At 53.6% G+C, this 25,842-nt stretch overlaps 14 protein-coding genes across 14 annotated transcripts; 8 read left to right on the top strand and 6 right to left on the bottom strand.

The window, feature by feature from the left end:
- Nucleotides 1–182: 182 nt before the first annotated feature.
- AB675_8778 (uncharacterized protein) lies at nucleotides 183–1,633 on the top strand (the record flags this gene model as incomplete). Its single annotated transcript, XM_018149253.1, has 2 exons — nucleotides 183–403; nucleotides 457–1,633. The coding sequence occupies 2 exons, from the start codon at nucleotides 183–185 to the stop codon at nucleotides 1,631–1,633; spliced, it is 1,398 nt and encodes a 465-aa protein (XP_018004375.1).
- A 543-nt stretch (nucleotides 1,634–2,176) lies between these two features.
- Nucleotides 2,177–3,322, bottom strand: AB675_8777 (uncharacterized protein; the record flags this gene model as incomplete). The annotated part of the gene is made up of 1 exon (XM_018149252.1): nucleotides 2,177–3,322. One exon carries the CDS (start codon nucleotides 3,320–3,322, stop codon nucleotides 2,177–2,179), a length of 1,146 nt encoding a protein of 381 aa, XP_018004760.1.
- Nucleotides 3,323–4,126: 804 nt separating this feature from the next.
- Nucleotides 4,127–4,741, top strand: AB675_8776 (uncharacterized protein; the record flags this gene model as incomplete). The annotated part of the gene is made up of 1 exon (XM_018149251.1): nucleotides 4,127–4,741. The coding sequence occupies one exon, from the start codon at nucleotides 4,127–4,129 to the stop codon at nucleotides 4,739–4,741; it is 615 nt and encodes a 204-aa protein (XP_018004530.1).
- A 392-nt stretch (nucleotides 4,742–5,133) lies between these two features.
- Nucleotides 5,134–6,710, top strand: AB675_8775 (Cys-Gly metallodipeptidase dug1; the record flags this gene model as incomplete). Its single annotated transcript, XM_018149250.1, has 4 exons — nucleotides 5,134–5,165; nucleotides 5,216–5,247; nucleotides 5,297–5,364; nucleotides 5,412–6,710. The coding sequence occupies 4 exons, from the start codon at nucleotides 5,134–5,136 to the stop codon at nucleotides 6,708–6,710; spliced, it is 1,431 nt and encodes a 476-aa protein (XP_018004386.1).
- A 134-nt stretch (nucleotides 6,711–6,844) lies between these two features.
- On the bottom strand, nucleotides 6,845–7,244 carry AB675_8774 (uncharacterized protein; the record flags this gene model as incomplete). Its single annotated transcript, XM_018149249.1, has 3 exons — nucleotides 6,845–6,880; nucleotides 6,933–7,074; nucleotides 7,138–7,244. 3 exons carry the CDS (start codon nucleotides 7,242–7,244, stop codon nucleotides 6,845–6,847), a joined length of 285 nt encoding a protein of 94 aa, XP_018004671.1.
- A 629-nt stretch (nucleotides 7,245–7,873) lies between these two features.
- On the top strand, nucleotides 7,874–8,499 carry AB675_8773 (uncharacterized protein; the record flags this gene model as incomplete). Its single annotated transcript, XM_018149248.1, has 2 exons — nucleotides 7,874–8,042; nucleotides 8,099–8,499. The coding sequence occupies 2 exons, from the start codon at nucleotides 7,874–7,876 to the stop codon at nucleotides 8,497–8,499; spliced, it is 570 nt and encodes a 189-aa protein (XP_018004538.1).
- Nucleotides 8,500–9,014: 515 nt separating this feature from the next.
- AB675_8772 (uncharacterized protein) lies at nucleotides 9,015–11,145 on the bottom strand (the record flags this gene model as incomplete). Its single annotated transcript, XM_018149247.1, has 4 exons — nucleotides 9,015–9,192; nucleotides 9,288–10,504; nucleotides 10,552–10,873; nucleotides 10,928–11,145. The coding sequence occupies 4 exons, from the start codon at nucleotides 11,143–11,145 to the stop codon at nucleotides 9,015–9,017; spliced, it is 1,935 nt and encodes a 644-aa protein (XP_018004298.1).
- A 907-nt stretch (nucleotides 11,146–12,052) lies between these two features.
- On the top strand, nucleotides 12,053–15,620 carry AB675_8771 (uncharacterized protein; the record flags this gene model as incomplete). Its single annotated transcript, XM_018149246.1, has 3 exons — nucleotides 12,053–13,025; nucleotides 13,076–13,968; nucleotides 14,022–15,620. The coding sequence occupies 3 exons, from the start codon at nucleotides 12,053–12,055 to the stop codon at nucleotides 15,618–15,620; spliced, it is 3,465 nt and encodes a 1,154-aa protein (XP_018004682.1).
- Nucleotides 15,621–16,031: 411 nt separating this feature from the next.
- AB675_8770 (uncharacterized protein) lies at nucleotides 16,032–16,955 on the top strand (the record flags this gene model as incomplete). The annotated part of the gene is made up of 5 exons (XM_018149245.1): nucleotides 16,032–16,206; nucleotides 16,259–16,426; nucleotides 16,499–16,697; nucleotides 16,747–16,776; nucleotides 16,847–16,955. The coding sequence occupies 5 exons, from the start codon at nucleotides 16,032–16,034 to the stop codon at nucleotides 16,953–16,955; spliced, it is 681 nt and encodes a 226-aa protein (XP_018004451.1).
- Nucleotides 16,956–18,427: 1,472 nt separating this feature from the next.
- On the top strand, nucleotides 18,428–19,313 carry AB675_8769 (putative oxido YkvO; the record flags this gene model as incomplete). The annotated part of the gene is made up of 2 exons (XM_018149243.1): nucleotides 18,428–18,563; nucleotides 18,610–19,313. The coding sequence occupies 2 exons, from the start codon at nucleotides 18,428–18,430 to the stop codon at nucleotides 19,311–19,313; spliced, it is 840 nt and encodes a 279-aa protein (XP_018004497.1).
- A 356-nt stretch (nucleotides 19,314–19,669) lies between these two features.
- On the bottom strand, nucleotides 19,670–20,748 carry AB675_8768 (uncharacterized protein; the record flags this gene model as incomplete). Its single annotated transcript, XM_018149242.1, has 4 exons — nucleotides 19,670–19,787; nucleotides 19,862–19,891; nucleotides 19,946–20,144; nucleotides 20,193–20,748. 4 exons carry the CDS (start codon nucleotides 20,746–20,748, stop codon nucleotides 19,670–19,672), a joined length of 903 nt encoding a protein of 300 aa, XP_018004514.1.
- A 385-nt stretch (nucleotides 20,749–21,133) lies between these two features.
- AB675_8767 (Protein-L-isoaspartate(D-aspartate) O-methyltransferase) lies at nucleotides 21,134–21,838 on the bottom strand (the record flags this gene model as incomplete). Its single annotated transcript, XM_018149241.1, has 1 exon — nucleotides 21,134–21,838. The coding sequence occupies one exon, from the start codon at nucleotides 21,836–21,838 to the stop codon at nucleotides 21,134–21,136; it is 705 nt and encodes a 234-aa protein (XP_018004197.1).
- Nucleotides 21,839–22,426: 588 nt separating this feature from the next.
- On the top strand, nucleotides 22,427–23,641 carry AB675_8766 (uncharacterized protein; the record flags this gene model as incomplete). The annotated part of the gene is made up of 3 exons (XM_018149240.1): nucleotides 22,427–22,714; nucleotides 22,749–23,546; nucleotides 23,594–23,641. The coding sequence occupies 3 exons, from the start codon at nucleotides 22,427–22,429 to the stop codon at nucleotides 23,639–23,641; spliced, it is 1,134 nt and encodes a 377-aa protein (XP_018004387.1).
- Nucleotides 23,642–24,130: 489 nt separating this feature from the next.
- AB675_8765 (uncharacterized protein) lies at nucleotides 24,131–25,659 on the bottom strand (the record flags this gene model as incomplete). Its single annotated transcript, XM_018149239.1, has 3 exons — nucleotides 24,131–24,434; nucleotides 24,461–24,581; nucleotides 24,633–25,659. The coding sequence occupies 3 exons, from the start codon at nucleotides 25,657–25,659 to the stop codon at nucleotides 24,131–24,133; spliced, it is 1,452 nt and encodes a 483-aa protein (XP_018004640.1).
- Between the last annotated feature and the right edge of the window lie 183 nt (nucleotides 25,660–25,842).

Here is a 25,842-nt window from a genome sequence, read left to right as displayed (position 1 = left end):
TCGATCCTTTCGTCCCTCTTTCACTGGTTCTTCGGTACCGCGGGCACGTGCCTACCCGTTTCTTGGGCACGCGATCACTAAACGCCAAAAACTCAAACCGAATACCAAGGCATTGTCACCATACAATACCTCATATATCATCCTGGGACTGGTTTTGCATCTATTCTGTACATACTTCAACCATGCCGTCAAACGGCACGGATTCGAGTCCCAAACTCGATTTGGGCAAGCCCCAATTCGCCAGCCATGCATGGCTCGAGCCTATTGTCGTGGTTTGCATTATGCTCACCTCCCTTATAATCAACCGTCGACGAGGCTACCGAATACTCGATCGCGAACGAGGCGTTCACCCTCACGGCCACTATTGCTGGACGACTCCTCAAGTGGCTCTGGCTCACGGCCGGTGTCCTCTGACACAGACCGTCTCCTTCCCAGCAGTGCCGCCGACTCGCCCAGCCGTTCTGGCATGAAGACGCGCTCATGCTGCGGCTTGACCACCGTCTCCACACCAGACAACAGCCGCTTCGCCAACAATGTCCACTCCCGAGTCCTGGCCAAGTTCCCCTTCCTCATCGAGATGTTTTACTGGGCCCTCAACTTCCTCACGTACGTCGCAACCAAAGCCATCGCGTCCAACACCCTCTCTCGGGGCGGCTCCGTTTGGGACCTGGCCCAGAAACACGCCCTCCAGGTCCTCTGGGTCGAACACGATTCCTTCCTTAGATTGCTGTGGCCCGTCCACGAAGCCGATTTCCAAGGCTGGTTCCTCTCCGGCCACGTCGGCCTCCTCACCGTGCTCAACCGCATCTATTCCCTCGTTCACATCCCCGGCAGCGTTAGCTTCCTTGGCTGGTACTACTTCGCCGCACCCACCTTCACGCACTACTCCACCGTTCGACGCACCATGACGCTAGGCAACTTCGCCGCCTTCTTCGTCTTCGCTTCCTGGCCGTGCATGCCGCCGCGCCTCCTGCCCACCTCGTACGGCTTCCACGACACCGTTCGCCAAGACCACGCCGAATCGGCCTTCGTCGGCGCATCATATGTCAACGAACTCGCCGCTATGCCATCCCTGCATTTCACGTACGCCTTCGTCACGGGCTGCACGTTCATCTACCACTCCAGCATCTTACCATCTCCATTCTCCTACAACAAGTCCATCCTGGCGAAGCACAAGCGCTGGCCTGCGACGCGCCTGCTGTTCTTCTTCTTGGGGTTCTTCTACCCTGCGTTGGTCCTGACGGTAATTGTTGCAACGGCAAATCATTACTATTTGGACGCGTGTGTGGCGACGATCACAGTGACGTTGAGTCTGTGCTTGAATAAAATATGGTTCGTGCTGCTGCCGGCGGAGGACTGGTTTGCGTGGCTTTTGAGGGTTGAGAAGCCGAGACCGACGACGGGTGATCGGTGGTGTGGTGCGGATCCCAACTCGGGTTCGGGAGAAAGAGAAAGGAGTCGGGGCAGTGGAAGGTGGAAGGAGGTGGATGAGCCTGATTCTCTGGCCGGGTGTTGGAATACCATGTTTGAAACATGTAGGATATATCGTCCGCTTTGCACATACCAGTTGCAAATTGAGAATGATTCGGTCACCTACCTTGAGCCCAGAACATCCTCGTCACGAACAGCATGACTTTCCACTTATTCGATCAATGCCTCGACGCTGTAAAAACCAGCGATGCAGTCAACATAAAGTCCAGCCCCGAGCGTCAGCTAGCGTCCGCCTTGCAACGCGAAGGATCAATTGACACATAAGAATATGAACTTTAGTCGGTCTGTGCTTTCCGCGCCGCTTTCGGGCCTAGCCTTCCGCCACCTACCTCACTCCTCACGCGGGCGCGATCTTGGCAAGGCGTAACTCTAGCGAGAGTTCACCTGCAATCATGGGCCAGATCTAAGCGTTGTTTTACGTCAGGAACCTTGACGTGCAATGGAGTATCTTGCGAAGGTCAGATGCCATCAGCTGGGTAGCGATGATCTCGCAGGCTTGTGCCATATATCGGTTACTACCTGATATCGCCATCCCCACATTCCCCTCAAGCCGGCAGACTCATCTGTTCGGGACGGCTCGAACCTGTAGCTGCTACGAGGTTTCTCATCTCGTCTCCATAGTATAGTCATCATTCCCAATCATGATCCTCGCCCTTGTCCCGCCATATAGATTACTATAGAAAACCTATTTGAAAGCCTTGTCTCCAAAGCCCTCGCCCTCTCCGACAGCACTCAGCGGTGCTGATCTGACACCACTTAGATCACCACTGCCAGTGCGTCGCAAAGCTTGACGCATGGTCTCGATGTTCAGCTCAGCAGTCAGCGGCGGACTGGTCTGCCCTGCAAGTGGAGGGCTGCCGGCAGCCGCGCGAATACCTCTATTTGGGCTTCCCTCGAAACCCTTGGCGCTAGTAGCGATGCTTGTGGGCGGCGATGTGCCGTATGCAGCCGAAGAGACAGGCGAGCGCATTGGCGAAGGCGATCGCGGAGCGTTTAGGCCTGAGAGAGCGGTGACTGCGGCCGAGTCGCGGCGCTCACTCGTGATGCCTTCTTGTTCGCCATGCACAACGTCGGCAAAGGAGATGAAAGATAGTCGTCGCACATCATTGGCGTCGAGAGAGCCATAATTGGATACGTCCTCGTGTCCTGGCTCTGATATGCGGTGTGTAAGAGTATTGGCTGGTGGCGGCAGCTCATCCACCGTGGACGAGGCCATAGAGTGCTCTGCTGCACCAGTAATGGTGACCGCAGCAGGTTGGTGAGTGGCATGCGTGATGATCTCAACCTCGTCCACGTCCAACTTGCTGTTAGTGATAGCCTCGGCAGATGCGTCCAGCGCAGGTGGAATGTGGTTCTCAGTGATGACATGAGATGGGATTTGCGGCGATATTTCGGGAGGATGGGCCTCATCCTGAACGTTCCGCTCAAAGATCATGGACGAGGCAGGCGAATGTGGCCTCGGCGAGGCGCCTGCAGTCATAGCATACCCAGGAGAGCCTGGTGATGCATATGGAATTGAGCCTCGATGTGGTGAGGCTGAGCCGCCGACGGATTCTGTCATGCGGAAGGGGGAGGATGGCCGCAATCCGGCGATCTGAGGAGCCGTACTATGCTTGAATTCCGCGGGCGGTGCCTGCTTTGGTTTCTGCTCCTTTTCTTCGGGCTTCTTGCCCAGTTTCCAGAAATCGCGCTTGCGCGGTTTGGCAGTTGCGTCGCTCTCAGCAGGTGAGCCTGTGTCTTGTTGTGTCTTGTTCAACAAGGGAGCGCTCGAGTTCTTAGACTCGGCACTTGCGCCTCCATCGTCTTCCCGCTTCACAGCGAGGCTCGACATCGTCGCGAGAAAAGGACTGGGTGAGACCCGCTAACCCAGCTGCAAAGGCTGCGGTTGAGAAGGACTGGCCGGAGAGCGAGGGCAGCGACAATGGTTGCGCTGCGATCAGTAGATAGAATGATACGGCATGCTGTATTCACGTTCGAGTGAGACTGTGCCAATTGCAATCGGCCGGCTCTGGTCGCCGAGAGGTCGAGGAAGAGGTCTGTTTTGGGCGTACAGGCAATCGCATAAATCGCACGGACACGCTACGATGCCGAAAAGTAGCGGATATACGTGGTCTGATGGCACAAGCGTAACGACAGACTTTAGTCTAACGGCCTCGCTGAGTCGCAGAGGATGGCTCAAACAGCTTGAGACAGGAAAAGCCGGCAGGTGTGTTCAGGTCTCAAGTCTCGGGTTGTCGCTGATCTGAAGCCCACCTTGTCTCTCCTCTCGCTCCCTCCTTGCTCGTTTCCATGGGGGCCACAATTACGTCGTGGTCAGGTGCGTCGTTGTGCCTGGCGTGCTAGCGCTGTCTGTCCGGGCAGCCCTACAACAAATCCCCGAATTCGCGAATTAGTTCAGTTCCCAGTCCGAGTTCGATTTCAGTATTCTCGCTGGGTAGTCTACAACACAACAGGATCGCCTCCAGAAGGCGTCCGGGCTGTAGAGTTGCCAACGAGCCTAACCGCTGAAGGTCGTCACGACACTTCACCAACAATAAGCAGGAGGACGAGAATGATCCGAGGACATCGGCGGTAATACTCGACACAGCTTCTCTCGACTTGCTCTTCCAGCTATCCAACGACGGAGACCAGCACAATGCAGTCGCTGACGACTTGCGGCCACTCGCCGGCCTCGGCGCGCTTCTTTGTGTTCTGCGCACAAGTTCTGCAGCCTATACAGAGAAGACATGAGAGCTCGTATCGTCGGACACGCTCAAAACTTAACATCAAACCCGATCCAGCATTTCTGCCATCGAAAACCGAGCAGCACGATCACATTGTCTACAACCCACCTCCAAGCATGCCTAACGTGTACCATACACCCACGATATTCCTGCCGCGACACGACAAACGAAAGACTATACAGGCCACACTAGCATCACTTGGTATAGGGCCACCACAGACAGAGGCACAGAAGCTACTGCCGGTTTTCAAAGAGACCGGACCGATAGTGCAATTGACTCAGGCGGACGTTGATGAGATACGGAGGCTGCGCATGGAGGATCCTTACAAATGGAGTCAGACGCAATTGACCAAGAAGTTCAACACCTCGAATGCGTTTGTTGGGTATATCATCAGAGGCATGTCACCAGAGAAGGCAGAGCAGCAAAAGCTTGTCGAGGAGACGATACGATCCAATTGGGGGAAAAGGAGACGCACTGCTCGTGAGGACAGGCAGATCAGGAAGGATAGATGGTTTAGAGATGAGTAGTGTTAGCTATGCATTCATCTCATGCAGCCAGCGCTGAATCGTTCTATATAAAAATGAGCAAAGCACTATTGGCATTTGGGAGAACTGCAGTGCCATTTTTGAATTGTTCACCTGACACGAGAAGGAACGATTGTTAACTTTTGAAAGACGTGCTTTCGCGACGATCGTCGTTGATATCCGATGCTACCCAGTCTCACCCACCATCGTTACAACTAGACCATTTCAAACAGAAATCTATGCTACCACTGCGCTCGTGCTCAACTGTCAAACGATCCTTGCACATCACCAAGTGGATAAATCAAGCCAACAGCGGACACCTGGGTCATCTACAGCAGTGCGCCCGTCCCTTCATCTGCAGACGTAGTTACTACGGACACGTTACAGACCACAAGATGGCGCCGTCACTCGACCCATACTTCAAGCAGTACGTCGAGTGCTAGCCACGGACTGCCCGTGATACTGACTTCGATCCAGGGTAGACAGCCTCGCCGACACATTCATCGATCGTAAGTCTCTGGCCCGCCCATTTCATAGCGGGGCACTGACAGCCACCAGGTCTGCGAAAAGCTGTTGCCATTCCATCTGTCTCGGCCGAAGAAGAGCGTCGCCCAGATGTCGTCCGAGTATGTCGAGCAGGGCTATATAAGTCATTTGGCTGATAAGGCGACAGATGGGAAATTTCCTCGCAGAGGAGCTGAAGAAGCTGGGCGCAGAAGTCGAGCTGCGACCGTTGGGCAAGCAACCACACAAGGAGCACCTCGATCTACCGCCCGTCGTTATTGCCCGCTATGGCAACGACAAGAATAAGCGTACGATCCTCGTCTATGGTCACTATGATGTTCAGCCCGCTCAACTCGAAGACGGCTGGGGTACGAAGCCCTTCGAGTTGACTATCGACGATAAGGACAGAATGTATGGCCGTGGTTCAACAGACGACAAAGGCCCAGTTCTTGGCTGGCTCAATGCCATTGAGGCCCATCAGAAGGCTGGCATTGACTTCCCTGTCAATCTTCTTTGCTGCTTTGAGGGTATGGAGGAGTACGGCTCAGAAGGCTTGGACGACTTCATCAATGTCGAGGCCAAGAAGTACTTCAAGGACGCGGATGCTGTGTGTATCAGCGACAACTATTGGCTGGGAACAGAGAAGCCCTGTCTGACTTACGGTCTCCGTGGTTGCAACTACTACAGTATCGAGGTATCTGGCCCTGGTCAGGACCTGCATTCTGGTGTGTTCGGAGGCACAGCCCAAGAGCCAATGACGGATCTAGCATTAATTATGTCCAAGCTTGTTGACAACAAGGGCAAGATCCTGATTCCTGGAATCAACGAGATGGTAGCTCCACTGACCGACGACGAGAAGGAACTATACGACCCCATAGCCTACACCATGGACAACCTTCACGAATCTCTGGGTTCTCAAACGACCATCACCGAAGACAAGGTGTCAACGCTGATGGCTCGCTGGAGGTACCCATCGTTGTCTTTGCACGGGATCGAGGGTGCCTTCTCTGCACCTGGTGCGAAGACTGTCATTCCTGCAAAAGTCATTGGCAAGTTCTCGATTCGGACTGTCCCTGATATGCAGCCCGAGAAAGTGACGGCCGCCGTCGAGAAGTATATCAAGGAGGAATTCGCCAAGCTTAATTCGAAGAACAAGCTCAACGTCTACCTTCAGCACGATGGCAAATGGTGGGTATCGTCACCCAAGCACTGGAATTTCTCTGCTGCGGCCAAGGCAGTGAAGCAGGTCTTCGGTGTCGAGCCCGACTATACTCGTGAGGGTGGAAGTATACCAGTCACAATCACGTTCGAGCAGGCCACTGGCAAGAACGTTCTTCTTCTGCCAATGGGCAGCAGTACGGATGCGGCACACAGTATCAACGAGAAGCTTGACCGGAGGAACTATATCGAGGGCATCAAGCTCCTCGGCGCCTACCTGCATTACGTTGCAGAGGAGCCGATGAGCTAAAGAAGTGTACGAGCTTCGTAGCGACGATGCAAAAGAGGCGGAGGTGCGTCGACTACGGGCGACACTGAGCGCAGGGTTCAGCCAGCCGCAATGATAGACCGAATCTTCGATCTCGTGCCAGACCTAATCGGTTATCAATTACGGAGTTTTCCCAAGTCGATCATGATCTTCTGTGTTCTGGTCAGCGTGCTCTCGATAGGCCCCGAGCCATGTGTGGGGTACTACAATCTGGTTGTCTTTGTCTTCCACGAGGGCCTTGAAACCTGCATCAACCTGATCGATGCTCAGGACCTTCGTGATCGTGTCTTTGGGCTGAATCTCGCTCGTCGCAATTGCGTCGATCGCAGATGCAAAATCCCCTTTACTGAAAATCACAACTGCATGACCGTGTTAACTGACGACGTCGGATCCGCAGATTCCAACGTACTCAAGCCGGATCCTTACTTGTTCTTCACCAACTTCTGGAACGGATATCTCATCGACGTGCACGTCTTTGGCGGCGTGGAAGCGAGCTGTTGTCATTGTTTTGGCCATAGCGCCAGTCTTGTTTGCCTCTTTAAGGTTCGGATGCAATGGGTGACTAAGTCTGATGTCTTATCGGGATATACGCTCTCAGCACCAAGATGGACAGCTACAGGACGTATCTGGTAAATAAAGACGGAAGAGGTACAAGTAACATGTTCTTCCTAGTCGCCATAAGTATGAGCTACGACTCAGAAGGTAACTTTGCGCTGACGGAACAGCGTAGCGAAGTCGGCTGCTGGTGGTCATGCGTCAGCCCAGAGACGAGTCAGAATGTTTTTCACTGCATGTCTTCGCGGTAGTGATCCCCTCCCTCCAGCCTCGAAACGATCACTTGGGCACTGTTCACTGCTATGAGAAGCGCCGTATTTATCCCAATCGAGGCCTGGCTTACTATCTACCGACAAGCTCACATCGCAAGACACGAATCACAGCCTTGTTGGATAGATTTGCTGACAGTCGGTTGCGGCCTGACAAGCGTCTTCGCAGAGATCTATAAGAATGTGCTTTGAAGATCTGGGAAGGACCGACCTTTATCATATCGAACAAATATACTATATCCACACAACCAAGTCTCTCGTACCACCAGCAGAGCCAAGACACAATCACAACGCATGCTATATACACAACCTCACAACACAATGGCTCCCTCAGTCGACGTCCAATCAGTACCACAACAACCCATCAAATCCGCCGATGGCGGCGGTGCCCCAGCGGTCGACCGCGTCAAAGCCAACGAGATCGCCGAGGACAAGATCGCCGACCGTCTAGGTGCCAAGGATATGTACATCGATGCAGAGAAGGATACAGGTAGGACTATCGCAAAGCGCAAGGCCCGGTCAGATCTTACTGACTGAACAACACAGACTGGTACCTATGGACCGGCTCAATCTACGCCAAGCCATACCGCTTCGAGAACCGCACCGGCACATATGTCATCCGTCTGAAGACTGAGCCTCACGCCGAGCTTGGTAAGCACAGACACAGAGGTCAGGTCAAGGCCTTCACTGTTGCTGGCCAGTGGGGATATCATGAGTATGACTGGCAGGGAAAGCCTGGTGACTATGTCTGCGAGGTGCCGGGCACGATTCATACGCTGTACATGGGTGCTGGGTCGGATGTTATCTTTGATGTGACGGGCAGCATCGAGTTCTACAACGAAGACAACACACTCAGAGAGACCATGGACGGCTTCAGTTTCTGGCGGATGTATGAGGAACACTGCCAACAGAAAGGTATCAAACCAAACATGGACCTGTGGTATTAGGCAATAGGCGGATTTGAGCAGAGTGCACTCTTAGCGTAGTGACTGAATGCAAAACAAATGACGCTATTTCTGCCATCTATCCTTTGTAAATCAGTGAGCGGTGTCTTCAAGTAAGTATTGAGCGTTTGCTTCATGTCAACGACGTTCTACTCTTGAGCCCCGAAAACTGCTCTTCATGCATTTCTCAGCCAGGGAGACCGCCAAAGCTCTGACGATATTACGGTGTTCGAGTGGGCTGGATTGAGATGAGCCTCACTCGAGCGTTAGTGTAAAAGGTAAATACCTTATGGACCTTCTGCTCAGGGAGGGCGCTGTAGGAAAACCGCCCAGTACTCTTATTCACAGTCTGGGCAGCCGTGTGTATCAAAGGTCCTCGGATCGTGAAGGTGCAGGAATGTAAGCCTTATCTAGGCATGATATACAAACGCAGGGGCACGACCTGGTCGAAGGTGCGTCCCACGATCTGTTATGATGCTGCTGCATGGAGCTCGAGGACTCGTCTGCGCGCCAGGCCATTATAACGACATCCTCTCTGTCGCATCAACGTTGAGCTCATGAGAGTCCATGTCATACTCCACGTGATCCAGCTGCCGTCGCCGTCTGGCTTGGCCCAGAAGATTCATATAGCCATCTGTGAGCATGCAAATTTTGGTCGTCGGTGCTGGTGGCTGCGCTGAACCTTCTGCTGCCTGCCTAACTGGTCCGTCAGCTGACTGCAGCGCCAACAAGGTATCCAAAAGAGTCTGCAGCGTCGCCGTATATTCTCGATCTCGTTGCTGCTCGAGAACCTGGCAGTAGTCGATGACAATGAAAATGTCTCTCGGTAGAGCCTGCAAAGTGTAGTGAGCAGCTCTAGGGCCTCGTTGTATGAGAGCTCGCCGTTGCCGAGGTCAGCAATCTGAGGAGCTAGGTGTTTCACTGCCTCTATTTCGTCTGCTTCTAGAGCGAGGAGGATCTGTACTGTGAGAGAGGTTATCAGAACACCGAGCGCCAAGCGGTGATCTCGATGTCTGCCCTGCATAGTGGTGATACTATTATAGTACTGTATGCAGATGCCTGCGTTCTGTGAAATGATGCTGGCGAGTAGAGCTGCCGTCATGGTGTTTTGGGATGGTATCGAAACGTCACCTGGGCCTTGAATCCAGAGCGCTTGGTCTCCCGTGGCTTGTAGGAATGCTTCGATCCGACGCTGAACCTCGCTATCGACCTTGAGTGATCTTATGCGCCCAATACATTTAGTGAGATCGTTGAGGTGTGTATTTACCATCTCTCCGAGGTTGAACAACGCCTCTTGCATCGTCTGCTCCATGGGCTCGGGTTCAGTATACTCGGGGTGCAGAACCGGACTTGGTGATCTGGTCGTCATTTGCGAAGCTGGTCCTTCGACAAAGCCTCTGGGACCTTCGAGCATCGGCAGAGCATTTCCGGCCGGTAGGAGTTGCGCGTTGACAGTGGCCTTCAGGAGGTTGAATTCTTCAAGGAGAGTTTGAATCGAATAGCCAATCTGTATGCTCTGAGCCTTCTGATTGTCCTGAATCAGTTTCTGCGTATCCTTGAGCTCAGCATTAAGGGCGTTCGCAAAAGTCGCAGACATGTGCCCAAGTACTTGCACCTTCTGCTCGACGCCTTCTAGCTTGTGACCAACGCCTTCTACCTGCTGGCCGACACCCTGAGTTTCTCTGATGCCCGCTTCGAATTTGATGTCGCCTTCTTCGGCCTTGAGCTTCTTTTCAAGCTCTTTCAACTCTGCTTTGCTCTTGCCCACGATGTCGTCGACGGCTTCTTGGTTGAAGGACGCCAGTAAGCGGGCCCCTTTGGATTTGGACCACCGGTCGAATATCTCGCAGAGCATTTCGGTTTGAACCACGTATATACCTATCTGATATTCGCGCATCTTGAGATTGCCGTGTTTGTCGATCCGTTCGCCCCAGTACGTGAGCTGCTCATCGATCATTTCTAGCGTATCTGCAATCGACTCGCTCAACTTGTCGTAGTTTGCACCGGCCTGACTTGCGTTAGCATCGACCGTCGAGGAGCAAAAGTCTTGCATACTTCGGTGATGGTTATAAGTGATCCGACAAAGATCGCAAAATATCTGTCGTCTTTGGGTAGAATCTTGATGACATTATCGTGACTCTTGATCTTCGAGCAGACCTTGCGAAAGCCATTTCTGAGTTTACCAGACACAGTGCCTTGGTTCTTGTCCAGAGCGTCTTGCTGCTTATTGATGGCTGCCAGGATTACATTGCGATCAGGCTTGTCGCCCTGGACCTTGATCTTCGTGGACTTCTCGTGAACCTTTTGGAACTTCTTCCACGCATCTTCCAGTCGCTTGTACAGCACAGCCAATTTCTTCTCCAATTCTGCGACATGGCTTGACTGCCGTCAGTGGTACACCACTCGCATCACAGGACCTATATGGACTCACTCTACAGGCGCAGCGGTTTGGGACGGTATAATGGGATCCCATTTGCGAAGAGCATCATTCCCCTTCAACTGTGCCTCCCTATTTCTGTCGAGGGTTACCTTCTCATGCAGACCTCTTGCTAAGTTACTCCGGGGCTGATATGCAATCTGCTGATCACTGAATCTCCTCACCAGCTCTGTACTTGGTCCTGGATCAGTGAGAGTCCTGGTGAAGAGCATATCTCGGTTTGTCAGCAGACAGTGAAGCTGTCAATTGCGAGATCTTTGGGACGAGTACATATGATGTAGACCGTGGCAAGCTTTCATACCTACACAGTGGACGTTTCGTGGGACTTACGGGGAAGGCCTCGTGAGATGTGAGCACAGCCGCGTTAGGCACTTTCACCCTAGAGTGGCACTTTCGCTGTCCTCGTTGTTCCAATAAGGTATCAATACGAGTTATAGGGTCTAGCCCAAGCCTTTGGAGTTTGGCATTTGTGGGTGGATCTCATTTCGTGCCGTTCCACGGGATGGGCGCCAGGCGCTTGCTCCCTAAATGGCTGAAGCTTTTTAGCATAGCCCCCAATTCAAGCCGCCATTGTTATGAGCATTTGACGTCCACGAACGTTAGGACCTGGCCTTTGTTGCTTTTCGTGACACGCTCAATACTAGGAAATATGCACACTTCGTTGATCGCAAAGTTCTCTAATCCACGATAGTGCTGGATCATGGCACAGTCCGGTCATCGTCGTCACTCACGATGGCAAGTGGACCTGAGGAAGACCCAAGTTTCATCAGGCTGGAAATCATCGTGGAACTTCAGGCACCCCTGTCAAGGCCTGACTTGCACTACTGCAACACCGAGCGCTAAATCTGTTTCGAACGTGTTGTCTCGCCCACAAAGATGGACGCCAGCAATTGAGAAGGTCCAACCGGTCAATCGCTAGTCGCTTAGGCTGGGACGCTGCAGAACAGCTCATTCTGCGCCAATGTTGGCCCCCATCCCCCTCGGTTCGCTAGATCTAACACGAGGAAACCTCGAGCTTCGTGCGCGTGTTTGACACTTCAGCTGTCGCTGACTCCTATAGCAGCTGAGGTTCTCGTCATCGCCATCAGATCCAGGTCTGTCCGCGTCCAGAGCGACGATATGGCACCCGCCGTCGAGGCCAGCACTGAGCGGACGGCTACGCCGGCTACAGGCGAGCCTGCATCACCCAAAGTCGAGGACCGAGGCCTAAACGCCACAGAATCAAGCTGGCGACGATATCCAGATGTAGTGACTCAGCCTGGGGATGAACCAAGCATTGTTCGCCAGACTACGGATGCATCGACGAGCAAGGCAACTAATCAAGCCGACGAGCAGGACGAAGGCGCTGTGGATGGCGATGTTAAGATCGAGGTCCAGGACACAGACAAGCCGGTCGTTCCACCTTTACTCACACCAGAGGCCTCAAGTCATTCACACGATGATCCTCCCGAGGTAGCCGACGAGGAAAATCCAAAGTCGCCATTGTCTCCTCGTGGGCCAAGAAGTCCCAGAAGCCCTAGAAGACACTGGCGCCGGAGGTACTCGCTATCTCCTCCTCGGTCGCGTAGTCCCCCTTACTTTGAGGCAGTCGCAATGCCACTGGTGATACGACAAGGTGAAGGCGCTGAAGTCGGGAAGAAGAAAGGCGAGACTGATGACAAGAAACCCGAGGGCGACGATGGCACGGACGCTCGAGGCGCCGAAGGCGAGGACGGAGTGAGAGCCAACGACAAGGAAGCTTCGAAGCCAGATAGTTCCGACGACGCCCAGCCTGAGAAGGCAGAGCCCAAGGAACACGGTGTGCAATGGGAAGCAGAGGTCTACGACAGCGAGAAATTTGTCTCCGACAATACCACGGTGGTCAAGTATGTTGACTGGGACTCTCTTGAGCCTTCGAAAGAGCAGCACATGAAGTCCAAGAGCTCCAAAGGGGCGGCAAAGGCGTCTGACGGCGACGAACCGGAATGGAACGAGCCAGTCGTTGTCATGCGATACGTGGTCGCCGCTCATATGCCGTGGCTCGATGTAGAATATGCACAGAAGGAAGAGGACTCCGCGGAAGGATGTGTGGCTTGCGCACAAAGGAAGAAAAGTGATACTCTCTCCCCGATGAAATAATTACTGTGCTGATCAAATACTTAGGACTCGGCGCTCGACAAAAGACTGGACGAATCTTCAACGAAGACAGGATCCCCAAAACTCTCATGGAGCACGACATCCGATATTGGTCGAAGCCTAATCTTGTCATCAAAAGTCCACATCTTTACCAGGAGTTGTCCGAGATCATTGACCATTACCCTGGGCAGTTCTCCAAGCTGTACACACACAATGTCACCAATGATTGGGAACGAGCCTATGTCTGGCCATACAGCAATTTGCTTCGCTATTATGAGAAAATCGAAGAAATATTAGCCACCCCAATCCCTACCGCTGAAGAACTACAAGCAAGAGAAGAAAAAAACGAAGAAACGAAGCCAGGTAACAAGATTGATACTTCTGTTCCCTTCAGAAGGTCACCGAAGCTTGCACGCCGACATCTTGAAGTTCTCCACGGGCTCTTGAAGCCAATGTACGATGAAAAGATTGCCAAATACAAGCAACATCTCGCTGAAGGTAACATCAAGTGGCACTGGGAGGCTCTTGGGTTCCTCCTCCGACCAGGAACCGTTGTCTACATTAAAGATCGCTGGACACCTTGGTGTGTCGGCGTCGTCGATGTCGCATTGGTGCAGCACCAAGGCACGATAGGCAGCGTGACTATGCAATGGGAGATATCTGTGTGGGTCCTTTCGTCAGATGGCAACAGAGTGGGCCGATGTTTGGTCGACGACAAATATATCGAAGAGTACCATGAGGCGAAGGACGTGACGACTGAGCTGGACATCTGCCCAGTCGACCTGTGGGACAAGACACACGGGACTCACAGGCGAGAGCAAGCGATCGGTCGTGGACGTCTGCTCTACAAAGCCTTGAAGAGAGGCTATATCGTCGCACAGTATACCGCTGATGAGAAGGAGCGAGCAGGAGAGACAGGAGTAAGTACATTACACCAGTATTGTCGTCACATTGGCTAATACGGCACCTGTAGTACGCAGGCCGCGTAGTTGTCGACCACAGGAGGGGCCAAGACATGGTCCGAGGACTGCAGCTAAAGAAGATAGGCCTCGTTCCAAGTGAAAAGGATCTGTACGACAAGTACGACGGCGTCTTCGTCCACAAAGCTTGGGTCTGGGGACCTCAACACAATGTACTCAACGAAGATACGTCTTACGGTAGCGCATCGTATGGACGCTCGGATCCGCTCGACCCGGATCAGGATAATGACCCAAGTCGTGGGAGATACGATCCTGTCGAAGCGCCCTTAAGACGGCCGCTCGTCATCAGACGCACAGTGCCACTCGTGGCCGAGCAGGTTACACGTTCGTCCGTCAGACAGCCGCCGACCGAATGGACGCCAGCTCAGGATGCAAAAGCAATGAAGACACTCGGAGACGAGCAGCTGATGCTCTTGTACCCACTGACCTTCGCCTTCTCCCTCAAAGCTAAAGAGTGGATCGAGCTCGATGCTTCTCGCCTAGAAGAGGTCAAAAAGTCTGATCGAAGCTACGAGAGCTTAGTACTGTCTGACGACTCCAAGAAGATGATTCAAGCTGTGGTCAGGCGACTGGAAAGGCAGGAGACCGAAACCACCTGGTCGGCCGACTTCGTGGCTGGCAAAGGTTCGGGCGGCATCATACTGCTTCACGGCCCTCCAGGTGTTGGCAAGACATTCACCGTTGAAGCGATCGCCGAGAAGCTAGACAGCCCACTTCTCGCCCTGACTGTTGCTGATATCGGCACCCAGGAGACTATGATCGAGCGAAAGCTCTTGCAGTGGTTCACATGGGCAGAAATGTGGAAGGCCGTCCTGCTTATTGACGAGGCCGACATCTTCTTGGAACGTCGTCACACCCGCGACCTCACCCGCAATGGCCTCGTCTCAGCCTTCCTGCGCCGAGCTGAGTACTTCGACGGCCTCCTCTTCCTCACCACCAACCGCGTTGGCCACATCGACGATGCCTTCATCTCCCGCGTCCAAGTACCAGTACTCTACCAGCACCTGACTGGCGACCAGCTCGCCAAGATCTGGGAGCACTTCTTCAGCAAGCTGGAACTCGAGATGCGCCAGCTCCAGGCTAAGGAGAAGAAGAACGCACTCGCACTCGAGCGCACTGCCTCTACTGCCTCCACGAACCCGGACGCGAATAGCGAGACGAGCAAGCCGCCGTTGAAGCAACGCGCGATCTGGGTAAACCCGCCCGCGAAAAAGTGGGTCATCAACGAGTTCAAAAAGGGCAACTACCCAGGCCTGAATGGAAGGGACATCCGCAATGCCCTTCAAGCAGCTATCACCCTCGCCGACTACGACGCCCATGCGGACCAGACCGGTGGAGACGAAGACGACAACACGGTAATGGTTGATATAACACATTTCAGCGACGTGCTGGAGATGAGCTGCAACTTCAGGAACTACATCAGTGGGATCAGGAACGCGGACGAGCCAGAGCGCGCGCACCACAGAGGAGACCGGCCGTATGATGGCACGGGGTATGGGACGAGGCAGCAAAGCCCGGAGAATAGTCCGAGTCTGGGAAGGCTGAAGATGGGGAGTGCGAGTTCGAATAAGTTTGCTGGCGGTAATCGGTGACGAGTCGGGAAGAGGTGAGATACGAAGCTCAGGGAGGGACGAGCAACGACGAAGGCGGTAGTATCAGGTTCTCAGTGAAGTGAGTTCGAAGTCAATGACAACTCGTCTAACACGCCGTGGTCCAGACAACGTTCGCGTTCGACCGTTTCCAGGTCTTCCATCACATCATTGAGCTTCTCCTATCTGCTCTCGCGATTCTCATCATCACAAAGCTGCCAAGCCGTTGCCTACACAACCGTGGTCCGCAGCATTTTTTCTTATCAGCGCAGTCAACGCGACCATGCCCTCGAGCCGATAGCCTGCCTCAACACCAATAACACGGTCTCAGAAGACCGCCAGAGTATCGCGCAGAATTGATTACTATCGACACAGTGTGACTATTGTTTGATTCCATCCTTCGACCCACACCACATGGGCCGCCTCGACTATGTCGACTACGACGTCGACTGGGATGACGGATACGATGCCAAGCTCTTCGATGGCAGACTCGGCGATCTAGAGGAGTCCAACACGACATTCGACGATCGAGACGACTTCAACGCCAAGCTCGGTGGTTCAGGCGACGGCAGTGATTGGTGTCGCGACGGTCTCTTCCCATCCATGAGTCAACTACCTGCGATTCGGGCCTGATGGCACAGCTGGTCATAATCGTATACCCTCCTTCTACGTCAACCTCGGCAGCATCGATCCAGCATTTAGGAGAGGCGGTGATAATACTAAGGCCTTGCTTGTCAATTGGTGCAAGGTAAACGGACTTTCAAGAAGCTACTACTGGTGGGGCAACACTTCAGTTTTCACCAAGCGTTGTAAGTTCCACCTCACTTCTAAAGACCACTTCCAAAGACCACAAGAACGATCATGCTGACGGCAGTGTGAAGGGGTCTCAGACCAAGCCCGATATTTGAGGAAGGAACGAGCAAACATTGAGAGGGCTTTCCCACAATATTTGAACCCAGAACGGATCTTTCTCGAGGGGTTCTTCCAGGCTATGGCTTTCGCTGTTGAGCAGCCAGATGTGTTCTTTTTCACACCGGCTCGTAAAGACTGGAAGGAGAAGAGTATCTGGCAAACGGCTGAGTAAGATGATTCTGCTCCGATTTCTGCCAGGAGACTGACACAGCTTCAGATATCCTGCTTTGACTCGAAATCCATACGTGTAAGTATTCTCGAGATTGTTCTCTACTCAAGTCTGGCTGGTCTGTGAAGGCTGATCACAAGTCTTGTAGGCAACGCATTTGGCGCATCGACCCGTCCTACACAGGCAACTACACAGAACTGTTGTGGGATCGTGCTCGCGATGATCCTCTGCCACCTATTGGCTACTATCCAGCCTAGCACATACTCTCACTCAACGCCAGATCTCTAGATAGGAAGATGAGGCACAAACGAACTCTAGGTCCGAAGACGAGAGCATCGGCACGCGACCATCAACTTGTGCAGTCGAAAAGCTCTGGTGAAACGGATAAGTGTACGAACTTTGTATGCATTGGGTATCGAAGGGGCCACTTGTTCTGCGTGTCCTGTGAGACTTGGATTGCCACGGGGTTGAGGCACTGGACAGCACAATGAGGCAAGCTCAAGATTCATCTTTCCATCCTCCTCACTCATGCCCACTCTTTCGTTCCGTCTCGTCCCGTCACGCCCTTGTAGTCTATTGAAATTGTAGACGCGTGTGAAAAGGGATCAATCATACATTCAAGGCTCAGAATATATCCACGAAACGGGCGGCATTCGCTCACCATCAACTGCGTCTCCATCCATTTTCCAGATAGGTGACGACAGCAGAAGCATTGTGACACCGGCTATACTCATCAAGAGTCCTCGACAGCTAAATGTAATGGAGAAGCGGTGCATTGAACATTCCCTCCTTTCCTCGTCATCCGGTTTGGCCATGTTTCTTGGGAGACCGGATGACTGCCCTTTAGGGCGTGGCGTGAGACGCGGTGAGAAGGCGCCTCCCACGAGCGACTGCCTCTTCCAAGTTCCCTGGCAGAAAGCAGCAACAAGAGCACGTAGAGATCGCTCTTGCCCGACAGTATGCCATGACAACGCCACGAGCGGCAGGTGCTTCTGGAACAGCCGCGCCTTCCATGGTTACGCACCTTGTCAACCGGCGCCGACGCATCTCCACGCAAGACCGGATGACATGATTCAGCCGAAGGTGGCGCCCACTACTTACATCTTGGGAGCAGCACAACAACGACAGAGGGGCAAAGAGACCGAGGCAACCCTAATCGAAACTGCCTGACAACATCACAGACAGTGGACGGTCCGCAAAGTCCCCGTCGCAACCCTGTCAACCGGTTTGGGCACAGCGCTGATGAGGCCGGATGACACGCATTCCAATCGGTTTTAAGTCTGTCTCCGACCGCTGTCGCCTCTTCTCTCGTTCTCTCGCCCGACAGACATGAAGCCGCGAACCGTTTCGACTCATTGTGCATCAATTCCTTGCTTGATCATCCCACTGCTTGCGTGTGTTCATCAACCGACCTAAGTTACAGAATGCGGTGCGAGGCTCAGCGAGGCTCTGAGCTGCATCTGATAGATTTAGGTAAGCAACTCTTATCTGCATTTCCCGTCTCCGCGGGACATAACATCATTCCATGCACCTTAACAATGTAGACTCTCTGAGTGGCCCAGATAGGCACGTAGATCCGCCATTCAGCGTCTGCCAATACCTGGAGTATGGCCATACATCAACAAATTGTGTCTTAGCCCCAGCCACGACGTCTTTGACTTGGAGGTAGGTGTCTTCCTTGAATGATATCTTGAAGGTTGCTGTATCGACAGCAATGACCCCTGCGAGAATGGCGAACCTCACGATGCAAGAAGAGTCAGATCACTTCAGCCCATACAGGGCAGACGGCAAGCTCTATGGATTTGTCTGTGTGGTCACTGGCGCTGATCAGCCCATCGGACGGGCCATTGTGGCCGAGCTTGCTGGTAAGTCCTACGAGCTCTGTTGACAATATGTCTGACCGCAGCACAGCTCATGGAGCGGCCTCAATATACGCATGTACCTCATCGCCCAATGCCACCGACATACCAACCTCAGACACAGCTCAGATCATCCACTATCCCCATCTTGAGCCAAACGAACACTCGACACTGGCTCTGATCGACGAAGCTCTTAACGGCTTCGGAAGACTAGATGTGTGGGTATGCGCTTCTACCACCCCAGGTCCGAAAACCATGGCTTCCACCACTCCAGCGGATCTAGACGCTGCGTTTGAGCACAACACTCTTGCCCCCTTTTTCGCACTCAAGTACGCGCCGGCGGCGATGGAGAAAATGACGAAGAAGGGCCTGTACGGCAACGCAGCTCCCAAGGATTCACGCTATGGTAGTATCATCGTAGTGACTTCGACAGCGTGCGAGAAGGCAGCCGGATATGGGCCAGCATTTACGATCTCATGTCATGCTGCTCTGGGAGTCGTGCGCAGTGGCGTGTCGGCTCTCAAGGGGACCGGAGTCCGCATTAATGCCATCTCACACAGCGGTATTGACATGTCTGGAGAGGTCAAGCCAACGAATGGAAACGGTACTGTGCCGGTAGGAGGAGGCAAAGGCGGGCTGGACAGAGTTGGCAATCCGTCTGAAGTTGGTCGAGTCGCAGGCTTCCTTGCTTCTGGCTTCTCGTCCTATATCACAGGGGCCAATATCAAAGTGGACGGCGGGGAGAGTGTTTTGTAATGGCAAGGCGCATCTCAGATATTGCATAGGAGCAGCTCGGTCACTTCAACGCTTCCCATGAACAATACTTGCCTCCTCCGTTGGCCTTCTTCGGCATACCCGATCTTGGTGAGCTCGAAGTCGAGACTGAGCGATAGGCTTCAAAAGAGAAACTGCTTATGAAGGACTTCCTTGCAATATTTGCAGTTGCCGCACCTTCACACATGATGAACCGCCCCATCGATCCTGCAGCGAGACATCTGCTCTAAGATAGGACACAGCTGTAAGGCGGTCGCCTGTAACAGGCACTTGAGCCTTGGCCGTGGTGCCTCGTACGATATTCCGCGACTCTGAGTGCCATAGGTCATCGCCTCACCTCATCGCATGTCCGGGTATTGAAAGACGACAGGCGGCAGAGGGTCTTTCCTCGAACGATCCCACATCAACTCCGGCTTGTTGTCGGGGCAGGTCGGATCAATGCGGAAAATTCGCTTGCTACAGGTGTGATGTTCATGGTCAGCCCCGGCTGTACTAAAGATGGAACGTGAATTGGACTCGAAAATACTCACACATGCCGATTGCGTGTCAAGGTCGGATACCTATTGGCCGTGTTAGTCCATTGACCAATATGGGTGCAAGAATGGTGCCCGTACTCGACTTCTTGCCAAATACTCTTCTTGTCCCAGTCTTTACCGGCCTGCGTAAAGAACAGCACATCCGGATGCGTTGTAGCAAATGCCATAGCTTGGAAGAACCCGTGGAGGAAGATTTGCTCAGGGTTTGGCCATTCCGGGTGAGCCTTTTCGATACGCGCCCGATTCTCTTTGAGATGTTCAGCCTGTTTCTCGAGCCCTGGTAGCTGTCAGCCACGATCCACGTTGTGCTGTTGGGGGCTCTCACAAAGCTTGTCGCACGCATTCGCCCACCAGTAGTACTTTCCCTCCAGGCCGTTCTTTTGGCACCAAGCAACCAGCATTGCTGCGGCTTCGTTACCGCCCTTTTGGAGATTGGGGTCGACGTCGCCTAAGTTGACATAAAATGCCGCTCGCCTGTTATTTCTGGCCATGCCGCCAGGTTTGACTCGCAGGTAGTCGACAATCTCAGTCATGGTGGGGATGTTGTCGTCGCATTCCCATCCGTTGGCGCCGATCTTACATCCTCTCTTCATCAAGACATGGGTGTTTTCTCGAGAAGCGCCATTGAGGTGGGCTTCATGGCGTGGTTGGAGGACGGAATCGAAGTATGCTTGCAGCGTGTCACCAGGATCGGATGAGTCTTGTGCGACGTCGTGGTCATCTTCCGGAGCTGTGTCACTCGCGTTGTAGACGTCTGATACATCAAAGCTATGATCAAATTCGATCGAAAGGTGGTACGATAAGTCGGCCGACCAGAGCTGTGTAGGGAGGGCATCACCAATTGATGCGATGGCGAGAAGCGCGAGAGGGAGTCGGAGCATCTTGAGGATCTCGATGTTGGGATGGGAACAGTTGTGCGGCAGTGACGAGCTCGAGTTAGGCGGGCGGCAGAAAGTGCTAACGTCGTTGGAAAGCAGCCAAGTGCCATTTACGCCGTAGTCACTGCGTTGACTGGCGCCTGCTTCTTCACTTTCCTGATGTACTTCACTCAGTCACGGCATAAGTAGACACTATGCGCATCTCGCCTCTCCGAACCACCTTTCGTTCAGCCCGAATCCCAAACTCTCCTTGGAAACAACCTTCCTTTGGAAGCTCACCAAATTCAGGTTCCAGTCTTGCACCACCAGTTTCGCGGCAACTGCTTCGTCGATGGCCAACTTGAGTCGCTCTTGCCAGAGCTGACAATCCAAATTAAAGAACTCAGAATCAACGCTTCGGCGCGTCTGTCAGGGGCACGTATCGAACCCCGATCGTCTTCTGCTTCGTGACCTTTGAATTTTCATCTTTGTCGATGACCCAGATATACTGACTGCCCCATCCGCCTCGATCCTCAACCGGAATGAACAGCCTGCCAGGACTCTTTAGCTGATCGATCAGCTCCTGGTGTAGCTCAACAGCGGCCGCGCCCACGTGTATGGCATCATATGGCCCAGCCGCTGCATACCCTTTACGACCATCTCCCTTGACGAACTCGACTTTTCCTGTCTCGAGCAGACGTCTGCCCTCTGCAGATTTACGCATGTTCTTCTCCGACATATCAACCAGACCCTGAATGTGGTCAATTCCAATGACCTTACCATCACCTGATCCATCGCCTCCACAGACGATATTCGCAAGTACGTGCGTCAAGTAACCAGACCCGCATCCTACATCGAGCACTCTGGCACCCCTGTTCTCTGGCATATGCGGTAGCAGTGACTCTGCAGCGGATGCGTGCATGTGTGGAGCAGAGATGGTGGCTCCAAAGCCGATACCTTGTGGAGAATCTTCGTAGGCAGAATGAGGAGCATAGTGAGCTCGGTCAACAGAGGCCATCGAATCCCTAACTCGGGTAGATGTGATCAGTTGGCCTTTAAAGAGATTTTGGACGAGCTCTGCATTGCTGCGGCCAGAGCAGCGCCAGGCGGCCATTGTGGATGGCTTGTCGCCTCAGATTCGTTAGATGGGTTCTCGTACACCAGGTATGCGATGCTTGCAGCTAGGATAACCAGGATGACAGGTACTCTATATACTGAACCAATGTAACGCATACGCGCCTCATACAGGCCAGGGCGCGGTACAATCAACCGCGAGCGTCAAAGCAGACGGGTAGTCTATCAAGTCAAACAGAAACGAGTCAATGATCTCATTCAATCAGCGCAAACAAGCACCTCGCGACAATCCGAGAGGACGTCGTCCGTGGTGGGCTCCAGGCGGGGAAGGGACCATGGGGAGCGGAAATGACATCCGACCATCCCGAAATTCAAATCCAGATTGGAGCTCGAACGTGAAGTCGTCTCCGGGACCTCGACTAGACGCGTCTTCACTTGCGAAATTCACAACACCTGCTCGACTTTTCGCACCTAGTATAAACATTCGAGATCAGCCAAGTGGACGCGCTAAACCGACGCGTTCTGGCACTATCTCGGTCGCTCTTGCGACATCACTCATTTCACCACCACAACCCTCCCCATCGCCAACCTGGAGCTACTCAAGAGCGTCGGCCACAGTGTGGCCGACATGGCTCACAACCTACGGCACACGGCCTCACCCGAGCCAGTCCAGCGCACAGTCATCTCGCATCGCGAAGTGACCGAGTACGACTCAGACGATGATGATATCCCTACAACGAACGGCACATCAGGCATTCCTCCAGTCATTTCACCACCAGTGATTGCATCCAAGACAGCTCTAATGGAGGCCGCTGTGGACGAGGAAGACGACGAAGAGGATGCCGGCGCTGCAGCTCTTGCCGCAGCCGCCACGGCCGCTATCGCTGATGTCACCGAGGATCTGATCGAGGGCGCGGTCGAGGCACGGTCTGGATGCAGATGTTGATGAGGTTGATATCGATGTCGACATCAACGTCGCAACCATTCCCGAAACACAACAAACCTCAGTCACCAAAGGCAGACGTAGTAAATCTGCATCAGCTCAGCCAGCGCCTACAAAAGCTGCACCCAAGCCAGCGCCTACAAAAGCTGCACCCAAGCCAGCCAAGAGCAAGCCCGCACCCAGATCCACCTCAAAGAAACCTGCTACGCCCGCAGCTGATCAAGTCGAGTTCGCCGGCGAGATTGGCCCAGACACACGACACGAAGTAGGCAACGAGACCGAATGGGAGATCGACCGCATTGCTGGAGCAGAGAATGATGGCAAGACACTACTCGTCAAGTGGAAAGGATGGGACGGCTATTGGGAGGAAGATCGCGACGACCTCGCCGCAAGCGTTCCCGACATGGTAGCTGCGTTCGAAGCGAAGAACAAGAAAGCCAAGGGCGGTCGAGCTGGCAAGAAAGCTGCGCCTGCGAAGAAGGCTGCCTCGGGATCTGGCGTACAGAAGAAGAGGGGACCAGTTGCAGGCACTAAGGCGAAGAAGGGACCTTTGGCTGCAAAGACGAAGGGAGTCAAGGTCGCGAAGAGAACGAGTGCTCCTGCTGCTGCGAAGAAGAGTCCAATCAAGAAAGCCGCGCCGAAGAAGCGAGGTCCTGCTCCTAAGACGAAGGCAGCCACACCAGAGCCAGCTCCTGCTGCTAGTCCGAAGAAGAGCGCTGCTAAGAGTCCCGCAAAGAGTCCCGCAAAGAAGAGCCCAGCCAAGAAGCCCGCGCCAATGATCAAGAAGAGGGGTCCTGCTTCGAAGGTGGCTTTGAGGCTAGTCCGAAGAAGACTCCTGCTGGTGTCAAGAAGGCTGCGCCCGCTCCGAAGGGAAGGAAGGCCAAGCCAGGACTGACTTAGGGCGACCTTCACCAAAGGCATGCTTTCATTAAGAACACGCTCGGGACACTTGCGTCCACGATCTGCCTTCGACTGGGGTGCTGCATCTCATTCTCTGGGCCATGCGATTTTAGCGGACTATTCTGCTACATATCACAGGCAGGTAATACGTGCTAGCCAAAAGGGAGGCGTATGGGCGTGCTTCGGGAACTCTGCAAGAAGAATCGGATCGGACTGTACGTAACTATGCAGAAGAGATGAGTAGACGATATGGCGCCTCAAGACGGAATGGAATACAAAGTTTCACACCTTCATTGCTGTACACCGTGGGATCAGATGTAATATCGCTGCATGATTATATCTGTTCTGTCTGCCAGGTTGCCAGTGATGGCTGCATTGTAACCCTCTTCCACCTGCTCCAATCACCCTCCCACTGATATGTACAGAGCCGCTGCACAGATAAGCATTACAACATTGCGCCATTCCCCCTCTGAAGATACCGATCCGGGATCAGTCCAGCTTCCGGTGCTCAGCCTGAGCCTTCACCCTCGCCGTATCCTGCAAGTCCGGATACTGCTCCATCAGAATCGGCGCCACACTCCAATTCTCCAATCTCCTGATATGCCTCTCAAAGACCGGATTGATAATCGGATCCTCCTTCTCACTCGTGCTAATTAGACAATCTGTCGGATCATACGGCCAGTTGACGCTCATCCCGCTGGTGAAAGGCATGAAGAAGAGCTCGAACGGGTGGTCTTTGTACGTGGCGACGAGCTTGTCGCGCATTCGCGGGAAGGGGATGTGGTCGATCCAGCTGGGTGGGGGGCCATGAGTTGGGACGGGCGAGGGGTGAAGAATTCGGGGATGCGTTCGTAGTTTTCTTGGGTTGGCGTGATCATCCAGCGGGTGAGGGAGAACATGAAGTAGAGGGTGGCGACGCGTTCGGGGAGGTTGGCGATGTCTGGGAGGGTGAATGTTAGTGAGAGTGGTGTAGAGGTTTGAAGATACATACTTGGGAACTTGTCAATCACATCGGTCATCAGCTGCGACAGTCGATCAACGCGGTGCCCGCCGGTGGGGTTCAGTAAAGAAGCCACAGATGGGTATGTCGGTGCAGAGACGTTCGAAGATGCAGCGCTACCGCCGCCCTGCTCGATTTCTCGGCGTTGTGTCGTGATGAAGTTCAGCAGGATGTTATCCAGTGGGCACGTCGGATCACAATTCTTCGGCAGAACTGTCCAGGGTGTTTGTGGTAGCGTAGGGCTTGCGTCTTGGAAGCTGTTGATGCTTGGGTAACCTCCACGCGTATCCGGCGAGTGATGCTGTGCTTGCTGGAGTTGACCCGGGACACTGGGTGCCCGCTGACCCAGACTGTCGAGGAGGCTGTTGAAGGACAGACGCTGCTCGCCAGACTCATCAAGCTCGAGACCCCTCTGCATGTTATCGCGTTGAGTGTCGAGTGCATCCCGTGATGCGTTCCACTGTCTGTTATCGGCATTCGAAGCCTCTCCGCCGAAGGCAGGATATTGATTGGCCTGTCCTTGCGGCATCTGTCCATCCTGCGGTGCGTATGGCCTCTGGCCGTTCATGAAGGCATCCGTAGAGAACGTAGTCTGACCTATACCCGACTGCGCATTGTGGTGGGCAGCACTGGCTAGATCTGTCAGACCCTGGGCTCCGAGTATAGGCTGTATCAAGGCCATAATCGATCCCAGCCGTCGACGGATCTCGGTATTCTCTGCCTCGATAGCATTCTTCTGCCTAATGACAGTCTGAAGCTCTTGATATGGCTGCTGCGACTCGAGTTCTCGAATTTTGGTCTCCAATGTCTCGATTGTCCGCTTTGTTCGCTCTCGAATCGCACGCTGAGCTTCTCTGTCGTTGGCGCGCTTCTTAGCTAGCTGGTCGGGCGTGAGGCTGGCGACTCCACGAGAGCTTGTGGACATGCCCTTGCGCTTGCGCGAGGCAGGCTCGGGGGACTCTCCGTGATGTGAGCCATTGGGAGATGTTGCGGATGGTTGTGTCAGATCAGGCTGCATGCTTGACAGATGGAGTTCGCGTTGACTGCGCTATGTTGAATCGTAAGGACGCAAATGACTCAACGACACTGCGTTTGAGTCAGTTGTTGGAGAGTCTTTAGCTGAAAAGAGTCACCCGCTGCCAAGTATCTGGGGCTCTTCAGGGCATCTTCACTGATTAAGCCGAGTCAACATTGAAAGCTT

Source organism: Cyphellophora attinorum, assembly GCF_001299255.1.
Source record: "Cyphellophora attinorum strain CBS 131958 chromosome Unknown Contig3, whole genome shotgun sequence".
NCBI classification, from domain to species: Eukaryota; Fungi; Ascomycota; class Eurotiomycetes; order Chaetothyriales; family Cyphellophoraceae; genus Cyphellophora; species Cyphellophora attinorum.
Note: the sequence above shows the minus strand (reverse complement) of the source record. Positions and strands in the feature narration are given on the sequence as shown.